The 13,302-nt window shown below is 42.1% G+C and overlaps 1 protein-coding gene across 2 annotated transcripts in view; it reads right to left on the bottom strand.

Moving 5' to 3' along the window:
* Positions 1–13,302, bottom strand: part of JAG2 (jagged canonical Notch ligand 2) — a 328,883-nt gene that overhangs the window by 193,183 nt on the left and 122,398 nt on the right. For both annotated transcript variants that reach the window (XM_030213667.1, XM_030213668.1), the window contains exon 3: positions 11,668–11,722. In XM_030213667.1, the coding sequence (XP_030069527.1) occupies positions 11,668–11,722 (55 nt within the window). The remainder of the gene's footprint in view (positions 1–11,667; positions 11,723–13,302) is intronic.

Genomic DNA, 13,302 nt, shown 5'->3' with positions numbered 1-13,302 from the left:
TAAGTGCATACATAGCTCACTAAGTACCCATGCAATAACACTGAAAATATGGCTAAGATGCACACATATGTACTTACATGGGAATATTGATCTAATAAAAAAATAAAAATAAGCTCTGCAATATGCAGCAAAAACCGTACCTATTTAGTTGTATAGCCTGGGACTTAAACATTCCATATGCTACACGCTTATCCAGGATGATGTTAAATATAAATACATATTGTGCAGAAAACAAGGGAGATGTCTGGTGCTCAAAACTCAAGGACCAAAAAGGGAGGAGGAGGAAGAAGAAGAAAAAAACACATGCGTATAAACACCAAAATAATTATAGTAGGCAGGCTATAAATGTAATTCTTATTTTGATGTTATAAACTGCACTGTGGTTCTCACTTTATTTTGGAACACTTTCTGCATCCACAGAAACACAACATTTCTCTGCATTACTAAACATTAAAAACAAAAATGCTCAGTTGTGGTGTTCAGTAAGGAGAAATTAGATCTTACCTGCTAATTTGCTTTCCTTTAGTCCCTCCGGACCGGACCAGGATTGGACTGTTGGGTTGTGCCCGCCTACCAGCAGGTGGAGACTGAGAAAAAACTCTGACTCTAGAGAGCCAATAGGAGCCCTGGCCATGTGACCTTAGCCTCAGTATTTGAATAACAAAGCAGGAAAGAAAGAAAGAACTTCTGTGCCGTATGGAATCCTAGCAGCCACAAATTCCTCGGCAAAACAGAGTACAAGAGCTCGCCAGCAACTCTCACCAGAGAAGTGGCATGGCCCATTCATATTAGAGCTCGCCAGCAACTCTCACCAGAGAAGTGGCATGCCCATTCATATTAGAGCTCACCAGCAACTCTCGGCAGAGAAGTGGTATGACATATTTAAGGCTTTATATATATTCCAGCAACTGAACTCACCTGCAACTCTCACCAGAGAAGTGGTATGACCCATTAAGGTTTTATATACATTCCAGCAACCGAGCTCACCAGCAACCACCAGAGAAGTGGTATGGACCACGCAAAGTCTTTTTTTTTGTTGTTTTTGTTTTTTAAACATTCCACGTGTGGTAAAGGAACGAATACACTTCCAAACTTAATAAAAGAATCTAAAGGGAGGGAGGGGCCTGGTCCGGTCCGGAGGGACTAAAGGAAAGCAAATTAGCAGGTAAGATCTAATTTCTCCTTCCTTAGCATCCCTCCGGACCGGACCAGGATTGGACTGTTGGGAAGTACCAAAGCAGTATTCTTACGGGAGGGACAGACATTGAGAATGTGGTAGAGTCCCTGAAGACACCCAAACTAGGATGAATACGAAGCCAAAGCTTGACGATCCAAGAACCGCCAATAAACTAAATAGAATGACTACAAAGCAAAAAAGCTGAAGCTGAAAAGTCCAAGCGACGCTGAACATTGTCCCCTACCAAGTGGCCGCTATATATTGTCCCCTACCGCACTATCAGTGCAGCGCAAAGGACAGAGAGACTCGAGAAAAAACGACTGAAAGAAGGATGACAAAGGTAGAAGCAGAGCCGCCTGGCAACAAAAAACTGCAATGAATCTACCTCAGCTGAGAAAGTGGAAACCGAAATCCTGAAGTACAATACTCCAGATATTGTAGACTATTGCTGACCTAGCAACAGATTGGAAGTATGTAAAGCCTGTCAGTGAAAAAGTACCTGATCACTAGAAGCTAAATAGGTAAAAACAAGAATGCAGTTAAATACTATGCAGACGAAGAAGGTACCTAAATCCTTGCTACAAACTAGACTGAAGGTCCAAATAAACTGACAGCTGCTGCAGTTACCCAACATGAAAAAAAAAAACATATCTCAAAGCGCAATTCAACTGAGAGAGAAAGAATCATCTGTAGCTGTTGCCTCTGCAAGCCAATCACCTGAGACTCTTGTCGTAGACCCCAATTAGTGAAAACGGGAATAAATCAACAGTAGACACTTGTTAGTACCTTTCATCTGTTAGAAACATATAGAAGTCCATAAAACACTACACAGTTCCAGGAACAACATGTATAGAATGTTTGTACGTTTAGGAATCTAGCCAGGTGCTCATGGTCTGGATTGGCCGTGGACAGAAAGGTGGGCTCAATAGGACCTTTGAGCTTTTCCCAGTGTGGAATTACATATGTACTTATGTAGCAGAACTATAAATATACATATATATTTTCACAGATGCAGCCATCAAAAAACTGGTCACTGTGTATATGCTCCCGGCATACCTGCAGGAAGAATGCTCAATCTCAACCACCAGACCACTAGTGAGAATACAGAGGCCAACTGAGCGGAGGGATTCCATCAGAGATAAATATCTGGATACGAGAGGGCATCTATCTCTGCCGCTGACAAGTCTTTTTAGCAAGAGAGTAAGCGAGGCACATGGAAGGTCAGAGCGAAAAGAAATAGTTGTAGAACTGGGACCTCCCCTTAAGGTACTATCCACTGAGAACTCTTTTTTTTTTTTTTTTTTTCTTCAATGGTCACGAAATTGACAGAGTGAAAAGCTGCCCAAAAAAGACTACCGAGACTCCAAAGCGAATGAAGAAAAATTCCTTCTTGGGAGCTAGAAAGTAAAATTTTACTCTGCAAAATAGAGCAAGGTAATGGCCGAAGGCCCAAGAACATCCAGAGAAAACAGAAAGTGGGACGCTTGTAGAGAAGACAAAACAGTCTGCGCCAACTTGACTAAACAAAGAGAGAAAAAATAGAAACATGCTATGAAATCTAATGAGATCACACGAGAGCTCAAAAGAGAGCTCAAATGAGAGACCTGGCTACATGCACCCCATAACCTAGGGTGTGCCCGAAATGCACCACCCGTTGCTTGACCTGACAACTCTGCCAATAAGACTGTCTGTAATGAACCAGACATCTATGGAAAGGATGAAACGACGAGACGTAGTTTCATGAGCGCCGCTGCTACTACGACCATAACTTAAGAAAAAAGTGCACGGAGCCGACGCGAGACCGAAGAGCAGGGCAAGAAAACTGGTAATGAGGACCTTCTCATCATCCTCGTATCGTGGACATTACTCCTCCTATACTGAGATGTACTAAGATGTACCGACCCACACCCATAAGAAATGAATGTGGTACTTGCAACCTGGATTGACCACAACTGAGGACAGGATGCTGGGCTTAATGGACTCTTAGACTTTCCCCGTATGACAATACTCATATACTAATAGCAAAAATGCACAGGAAGTGAAAGAATCCCCTTCCAATTGAAAGGAAGGTCTGGAGTGAGGACGTATAGAATGAAAATGAAAGGATCACCATATGTTGAGCGTGGACTGAGACACACTGGCCTTTAATTTTACCGGATCTCCCCAAACCTCGTATCATGTCATGCCTCCTTCCATACTGAGATGTACAGAGATGAACAGATGCACACTCACGAGATATGAATGTGGTATTTGCAATCTGGATTGACCCCATCTGAAAACAGGATGGGGACTCTTGGCCTTTCCCATTATGGCAACACTTATGCCCTTATGGCAAAAAATGCACAGAAAATGAGTGAATCTCCTTCCAAGAGAAAAAAACTCTGGAGAGAGGAAGAATAAAATGAAAATGAAAAAGAATAGACTTGGAAAATACCTATTACGGAAAAGGTGGTGAATTTGTGCCACAGGAGACAAGACTGTACCTGACGTCAAGAAAGCTTGAAACAAGACCCTAAAATCTGTAAGGAAGAGAAAGGGATAGCAGATGTTATGGATGGTCATACTGGACAAAACCAGAATGTTTACCATGTGCCCAGGCTGAATAGATAGAGGAAACAAAAATACAAGTAGATGGCGTGAGGACCTCCCACTATCCTTAAGTGGGAGAAAATGCAAATTGACCTGATAACTTTACTCCCTAAGTGGACATATATCTTGTAAGTCCTAGAAGAAAACTAAGATAACACATGAGAAACTCCAAGACAGTTGGAAAGTAGAGAAGACGTGAATAAAACATGCCTTCTAAAGCATCTGAGAAAACTGGGTGCTCGGTAGACAGGACTGAGTCTCCTAGAATATGAAAACCATCTGAACCATGTAGCCTATGCAGCTGTCATCTGCTATGCCAAAGAGAACGCATAGCCATGAAAGAAAATTGCTGAAAGGAAGTAAGACCTTATGTCCAGAATTGCAAAGTACACAACAATTGAGTATCAGACAATGTATTTCATTGCACATGGCATCTGAACCATATAGCCTAGGCTCTAGAGAACGTTTGTTAAGATCTTAAAACACTGTATAAGAACATAGCCACGGAGGAAAATTTCCTGAAAGGAATTAAGATCTTATGTCCAGCATTGTAAAGTACCAAACAAACAATGGCACCTGAACCAGATAGCCTATGCCATAGAAAATGTTTGTTAAGTTCTTAAAACACTGTATAACATCATAGCCATGAAGGGAAATGCTTGAAAGGAACTAAGATATTATGGCCAGATTTGTAAAGTACTAATTAATTGACTATTAGACAATGTAGTCCTATTCACCAGGAAATGAGAAAGACACAGAGTGACACACACTGGACCTCCATAAAAACTGCGCTAGACAATAGCAAAGACCTTTCCTCCAAACATCACACACAAGGGAAAGGAATAGGAAATTGGTTATTTTGGAGCTGAGATATAATTTAATTCGCCCCATTGTCTAAAACAGAGAATTCCCGACTGAGCTGCACTTTGAATCGGAGTCTTGCCAAGAACAAAGAAATCGCCAATTGAGCTGCACTTTAATTCACAACATTGCTAGCAACCAAAAAGTCCCCGACAGAGAAAAAACAGAGGGAAAAACAAAATGAGCGCCATTCGCATCGTAACATTTCGGGGTTTTTTTTGTTTTTTTTAATAGCTTGAAAAATACATGTAAAAATTAATTGCGGGGAAAATATACTACCAATTGCCCCAACTACCGGAGAAACAATATCTCCTTTCCATTGCACAAACAGCCAAACACAGTAAAAGCAGAAAAATGCTGCCGCGTCAAGGGAAATTGCAGCTGCAGGCAAAACAATGGCGGCCAAGCGCGCCCAAATGAGAAGAACAAAGTTCGGGGGAGAAAACCACTGACCAGACCGACGAAGAAGCAGGAAATCCGTGCCGCTGAAAAACAGATAACCTCCGATGCCGCACAAAACATGGTTTAGCCTCTGGCCCGACAGGAACCATCAATACAGCTCCCAAGCTATACAGACCTGTCCAAGAGCGAGCACGCGCTTAACAGTTCGCGCCTCTCTCTTTTTTTTTTTTTTTACAACTACCGCCGCTAACAACGCCGGATAGCAGAGGAAAAATAATGAAGATAACAAAAAACCGCCGATTAAAGTCACAGACGCTGACTTTTCACTTTTTTTTTTTTTTTTTTTAAATAGCTCCGCCAGAAAAGAAAATAAAGACTCTTCAAACAGAATAAGACAGAAGAGCTACCTGCTCGTTATAAGCCTGGGGAAATAAAAAACTACTTCCTTTAAATTCCTTTCATTTGAATTATTTTAATTTTCTTTTACTTGATTTAATTCTTTAAAAACAGCTGCCTATTAAAAGTGGCTGCCTCTCCCAAAGACGGTACACCTTTCCAGAGAAAGGGACGGCCCTTCCCTGCTAAGCCAGGGAGATGGGGAGGAAGGGGGGTGGACTCGAGACACCCGAGTTTAACACCCCAGAGGCTGTCAAAGAAAGAAAAGAAACCCTGTCAAGCCTCTAATTACGATTCCAGGCACAGAAAAAGTATTATAAATATATCTGTAATATCTTATAGAGAAAAGAGAGAGAGAGACTAATGGGCTCACTTCCTACCTGCTGGGAGACTGAGAAAATACTAAGGCTAAGGTCACATGGCCAGGGCTCCTATTGGCTCTCTAGAGTCAGAGTTTTTTCTCAGTCTCCACCTGCTGGTAGGCGGGCACAACCCAACAGTCCAATCCTGGTCCGGTCCGGAGGGATGCTAAGGAACAGTACAGTTAAGAAATAAAGTCTTACTCAGGAACTATAAAACAAATCTACTGTAATAACAGCAACTAAGGAGCCTATCCTGAAAAGACAGCACCATAAATATTGCACCTACTGGGAAAGCTCAAACAAGCCAGATAGTAGACTACTATTACATGGAAACTCCATGCTAAAGGAAAACCTTGCCTGTCATCATCACACACACACACACAGAACATCAGAGTACAGAATAAGTGACCACAAACTAAAAATAGAAATATATAAACAAATTAAAATGAACCCCCACAAAGCCACACTGCATGCAGTACAAGAAATAGGAGAAGCAGCTTCCCCATACTGTACAAAATATAAACATTACAGATGTAAATTCCATAAAATGTATTCAAATCACTAAATTGAATTTACATTTTTTTTCTGCCTTTATCTGGCCATTTTTCTAATCATATTGGCCTCAGTCTCTGGTGCCTGCTTTCCTCCATCTTCTTTTAACTCTTTAGAACATAAGTATTGCCATACTGGGACAGACCGAAGGTCCATCAAGCCTAGCATCCCGTTTCCAACAGTGGCCAATCCAGGTTACAAGTACCTGACAAGATCCCAAAACAGTACAATACATTTTATGCTGCTTATCCTAGAAATAGGCAGTGGATTTTCACCAAGTTCATTTTAATAATGGCTTATGGACTTTTCTTTTAGGAAGCTATCCAAACCTTTTTTTTTTAAAAACTCTGCTAAACTAACTGCTTTTACTACTTCTCTGGCAACAAATTCCAGAGTTTAATTACACGTTGAGTGAAGAAATATTTTCTACTTTGTAGCTTTATTGCGTGCCCTCTAGTCATAGTATTTTTGAAAAAAAAGAGTAAACAAGCGAGTCACATCCACCCATTCCACTCCATTCAAAGTTAGACCTCTATCGTATCTCCCCTCAACGGTCTTTTCTCCAAGCTGAAAAGTCCTAGCCACTTCAGCCTTTCCTCATAGGGAAGTCGTCCCATCCCCTTTCATTTTTGTCACCCTTCTCTGTACCTTTTCTAATTCCACTATATCTTTCCAGGGTATTCAGTCCTACTTCTCTCCCCTCCTAGATTCATATTTGGGAAAACAAAATATAAAAGCGCTAAACCCCTAAAAAAGAAACTACACTGGCTACCATTGAAAGAACGAACCACATTCAAAATCTGCACAATTGTTCATAAAATCATTTACGGAGATGCCCCGACCTACATGCTAGGCCTCGTAGACCTGCCACCCAGAAATGCTATGAGATCCACCCGCACCTTTCTTAACCTACACTTCCCCAACTGCAAAGGAATAAAATACAAACTAACACACGCGTCTAGCTTTTCTTATACAAGCACGCAGATGTGGAACTCTTCCAATAAACCTATGAACAATCAAATAGCTGACTGATTTCCGCAAATCCCTGAAGACATACCTCTTTAGCAAAGCCTACTACGAAAACCCTTAACGACAACACAATACCTAACCAAAATGGCACAGAATGTATTTTCCAATAATGACTTGTTCAAACCACCTACCTGTATTCCTCTACCTCTATGTAATACCAATTGTTTTCTTTAACCTGGTATAGTTATGCTATAACAGGTCTCTGTAAGCCACACTGAGCCTGCAAATAGGTGGGAAAATGTGGGATACAAGTGCAATAAAATAAATCTTGGCCATTGATCTTTGTCAATCATATAAGATTTCATTCCTCCTCCTTACTGTCCATGCCTCAATCTACCCTCTTTTTACGTTACCTGCCTACAGCTTTTCATCTTTCCCTTACCCCTATTTTGTTCTCTCCCTCTGTTCAGTGTTCCATCCTCTCTCTCTCTCCTTATTCACCACCTCCCCCCCCCCCCCCCCCCCCCCCCCCAAACGCCTGGCATCCTCATCACTCCCTATTCCCCTCCATGGCCAGCATTTCTCTATCTCCTCTCCCTTCTCAGTGTCCAACATCTCCCTCCTCTCTTACCCTATCCCTTTCCTGTGTCCCCTCCATATTCAACATATCCTGTCCCCCTCCATCATTCAGCATCTGTCCTCCATCTCCCTACAGTCACTTGTCCAGCATCTCCTGTCTCAATCCCTACCTCCCATGTCCAGTATGTGTACCCTTTCCCTATTTTTTCCTATGTCCAGCATCTCCTGTACATTTTCTATGCCCCATATCCAACATTTCTCCCCCCAATATCTATATCCCCCTCCATCTCCATATACTCTTCAGTATCCAATTTCTCCCTTCCATCTTCCTATGTATCCTTGTCTCCTTTACCCCCCCCCCCCCCTTATTCAACATCTCCCGATTCCCACCTTCCATGTGTCCAGCATCTGCACCCTCTCCCCATCTCTCCCATGTATGGTATCTGCTACCCTCAACCCACTACCACTTCTGGGGACACCACCACCCCCAACCACTACTTGGGATGCTGCCAACTTCCCCCCTCACACACACAAAAACAAAGGGCTGCTTCTGCCCACCCGCATCCCCCCCAAGTCTGTGGCTGCATGCTGTTCAGACTCTCTGGTGCACTGCCAATGGTCCCTGCCCCCTCCGAAAGCATACCTCAGAGGTTTATGTCGAAGGGGGCGAGACCAGAAGCGTATTGAAGCGTGCTGGAGTCTGAATGGCCCCACACTTACTGGGGGGGGGGGGTTTCTCCATAGGTGAGCAGCTGCAGCAGACTTAGGGGCCCTTTTACTAAGCCACATAGGCGCATATGCACGTCCTACGTGTGTCAATTTTTAACTACCACCTGGATACCACGTGGCCCAGGCGGTAATTTCATTTTCTATACTACGCCCCATAAAATTTCTGGCATACTGACAATTACCACCCGGTTAACGCACAAGACTGCTAGGGGAATGGGTGGCGGGGTAAGGTCTCTGGCCCAAAATGGACACACCAAATTTTGCCGTACGTCCATTTTCGGCTTTTTAAAAAAGAGGCTTTTTTTTTTTTTAAAAAGTGCACTGAAAAATGGAACTGCACACGTCTAATACATGCGTCTACACCAGCACACCTCAGTAAAAAGACCCCTTAATGAGATGGTGTGGGTCTAGCTGCACATCCCTCTGCACTTGCTATGGCTTGGGCCACTCTTCATGCTGCTGGCAACACTTGGACCTCAAACAAAAAAAAAGAAGGGAATGTCTAGTGACAACACACAAAAGATCAAAAATTGCTCAAGAAATTTTATAAAAAGATGTGGTGAATGTCATATTACATCGCATAATGATCCATACAGGTCACATGACCTCTTATGGCCTATGCCATTCCAGATCAACTATATTTGCTAATGATTTTAATAATTTGTAACACCTCCAGCATTTAATGTGTCAACCAGCTTAATATAAAAAATGTCAAAAGAAACTATTTATTCAAAATCGAAACATCACAGCTTTATCTTCTACTTCTCCACTTGTTCTGAAAAGTCGACAAGATGCTCACAGCAACGTGTAGTAAGGCATTTTGGCAGCACTTATGCCTGCTTCTGGGGTTAAACTTCCCAAGTAATAAAATTCAAAAACTCACTGAACCGCTTCCAGCTTCAAGTACTGTCAGGGCTGGGCAGTACTTCAAGGTGGAAGCGGTTCAGTGTGTGTTTGAATTTGCTACTTGGAACATTTATCTAACCCCGGAAGGCAGCACAAGTGCTGCTGAAACACCTTACTACACTTTGCTGTGGGCATCTTGTCGACTTTTCAGAACAAGTGGAGAGAAGTAGAAGATTAAAAAAAAATAGCACTTAGGTTTATCTAGCATATGTTATTAGGATTTTCAATAAATTGTTTCTATTGACATTTTTGATACTAAGCTGGTTGACACATTGAATGCTGGAGGTGTCACAAATGATTAAAATCATTAGCAAAGGTCGTTGACCTGAAATGGCATAGGCCATAAGAGGTCACGTAACCTATCTGGACTATTGTGAGATGTAATAATGTTTACCCCAGCTTCTTACTATTGTAATATACATATATAAAAAAACTGGAGTAATTTTGATCTTTTGTGTGGTCACTATTTGACCTTCCCTTCTTCCAGTGGCGTACCAAGGGGGGGGCGGTCCACCCCGGGTGCACGCCGCTGGGGGGGGGGGGGGGGGGGGGGGGTGCCGCGCAACTGTTGGCCGAGTCCGCTCGTTCCTTCCCTGCTGCTCCCTCTGAACGAAACAGGTTACTTCCTGTTCCGGGGCAGAGGGAGCAGCAGGGAGGGAACGAGCGGACTCAGCCAACAGGCCGGGGGGGAGGGTGTAATTTCGCCGGAGGGGGACCGCGCTGCATCCGGGGGGGGGGGGGGGCGCATCTGCAATCCGCCCCGGGTGTCAGGCAGCCTAGGAATGCCACTGCCTTCTTCTATTTGGTTTGATAGTGTGGGAGTACTTGTTTCCCCTCATTTCTTATGAATACTTGGACCTCAACCAAGAAAGCACTGCAGGCTAGATAAAATTGTTTGGCAGGCTGTAGTTTTGAGATGTCTACTCCCAACAGGAACATCCATTCCTACTACTAATTTCTATAGCGCTATAAGGCATACGCAGCACTGTACGCCATACACAAACAAGACAGTCCCTACTCAAACAGCTTACAAACTAGATAAGACAGGTAGACAGAACAATTAAGGGTAAGGGAAAGGGAATAAAGAGGAAGATAAAAGGACAGGGCAAGTGGTTAGGAGTCAAAAGCAGTGGTAAAGAGGTGGGATTAAGTTCGGACTTGAAAACGGCCAAAGACGGGGCTAGACGTATAAGCTCGGGAAGTCTATTCCAGGCGTGAGGTGCAGCGAGATAAAAGGAACGGAGTCTGGAATTAGCAATAGAGGAGAAGGGGACAGATGAGAGAGTTATCTACAGAACGGAGTACCCGAGGGGGGGGGTGTAGGGAGAGGCAAGAGTGGAGAGATACTGGGGAGCGGCAGAGTGAATGCACTTATAGGTCAATAAGAGAAGTTTGAATTGAATACGGAAACGGATAGGGAGCCCGTGGAGTGACTTAAAGAGAGGGCTAATGTGAGCATAGCGACTTTGGTGGAAAATGAGTCGCGCAGCAAAGTTTTGGACTTATTGCAAATCTTAAATCTTACAAAGATAAGCAAACCCTTCCTAACACACTTCTGTAATATCACTTACATATTAAGCAGAAACAGCTTCAGGACTGATCTCAGAGGCATTTCAGTAATAGCCTGTTTTCCTTGAATTGAAACCCCATTTATTACTCAACTGGGTTACAAACTGGATGAGTGATTCACATCATACTTGTCTATCAGCCACTCCAGCCAATATGTAGGACATCACAAAGTTTACTTAAATTTTAAGTATACCATAGCCAGATTTTACCATTAATGTAATTCTTCAGTCACCCAGATTGTAGACAATGTCTTGGATTCTGCAACCCACTAAAAATTAGATACCCTTATGAATCTCCTAGATGTTAGATGTGAGACACTATTTTTCTACTGTAGCTCTGTACCCAATATTCTTGAATGCAAAACCTCAACCATCTCAGCTTTTAAAACAAGTTGTTTCCAATACTAATGGATGTTAAAAGGTTAACATTTACACCATGGCTATGGTCTCAAATTCCATTTCACTGTTGTATTCACAGAAGAAAATTATATTTATGCCACAGTTAGGTCAAAATGTACATGTATATGCTCAATACCAGAATAAGTTATGTGAAGAAGTCAAGAATTTTTACACTCACCTATTTTTGTTTCATTATCCCAGTCCCAAGCTTCTAGAATTAGGGTGAATGACCTCTGAAAATAGAATACAAACACAATTAAACTCACAAAAAAGTGACAGTATTGAACTCAAAACAGGATGGCATAATTAATTTAAAAATAAAAGCCCAAACATTTCATGTATTATATTTGAAACTTTTCAACTACTAACATTGTTCAATGTTATATGCATCATAACAGATTACTCCAGAATTCCCCCAGCTCGTAGAATGCACAGACCTCTAATTGTGCAGAATTCTGCTCAGTACCAACATCAGGTCTCTCTCCCCTACCCCGCAGAAATCACACAGCAGGAGGAGGAAGTGAATCGCTGCACATCCGACACTTCCTCAGACTTTGCCAACTTAGACCAGACTGTTTATGTCAATTGTGGGACCCTAAACTTAATAACTAGCTGCACCACCTTCACAGAAATAATTACAACCAAACATTTCCTATAATTTTGTATCAGTGTTTCACATTGCTGTTGTGGAATTTTAGGCCACTCTGAAAACCTGCTTTAATTAATTCAGACACATTTATAGCCTTTTGTGATCGAACTGCTCGTTTTCAGGTGCTGCCACAGCACCTCTATTGGGTTCAAGTTGGGACTTGACTAGACCAATACAAAATGAATTTTTTTTCTCCTCAGCCATTCAGATGCAAACTTTTGTGTTTTGGATCATTGTCTTGCTGCATAACCCAACCCAACTGAACATTTCAGTTTGATCGTGGTTCCTTCAATAATGGCAAGTTCTCCAAAACCCATGGCAACAAAAGCTCCCCATATCACCACACTACCAACCACCATGTTTACTTCTGGTATGATGTTCTTACTGTAGAAAGATGTATTTGATTTACATCAGATATAATTGGATCTGTATTACCTGAAGAGCTCCACTTTCGACTTGTCTGTCCATAGAACAATGTAAACTTTTGACCTTTGCAGCTGCTCCTCAAGTTTTTTTTTTTCACCGTTCTTTTCAATTTATCTTAGTCTCCATTTTGAAACTTAAATGCTAATATATGGATGTCCTGTGTGTACTTACTCCAGAGCTTATAACAAATCTGATCATGTTACAATCACTGTTGTAACATGCCCAAGCACCATTATCTCCTGCACCAGATCATTCGCTCCACTAAGGACTAGGTCTAGAATTGTTCCTCCTTTTGTTGGCTCCTGAACCAGCTGATCCATAAAGCAATCCTTGATTCCATCAAGGAATTTCACCTCTAGCATGCATTGATGTTACATTTATCCAGTCAATATCTGGGTAATTGATATCACCCATTATCATCGTGTTCCCCAGTTCATTAGCCTCTCTAATTTCATTAATTTCTACATCTGTCTCTTTATCCTGGCTAGGTAGATGGTAGTATACGCCTATCACTATCCTTTTTTCCTTTACACATGGAATTTCAATCCATAGGGATTCCAAGATGTGTTTCATGTCCTGTAGCTGCACTGGCTGCTTCACTTTATCATACGTCTCACATGGTGTCATCCACCATTTTGGCATTCAAGCTTTTAAATTGCTTCATTCATTTATTTAAGGAACAAAATTATCCAACACCCATTCATCTAATATCCCTTGTGCCTGAAGAAGTTTTAAATA

The sequence above is a fragment of the Microcaecilia unicolor genome, chromosome 9 (genome assembly GCF_901765095.1).
Source record: "Microcaecilia unicolor chromosome 9, aMicUni1.1, whole genome shotgun sequence".
In the NCBI taxonomy this organism is placed as follows: domain Eukaryota; kingdom Metazoa; phylum Chordata; class Amphibia; order Gymnophiona; family Siphonopidae; genus Microcaecilia; species Microcaecilia unicolor.
The sequence above is the reverse complement of the archived record's forward strand: the minus strand, read 5'-3'. Positions and strand labels throughout refer to the sequence as shown.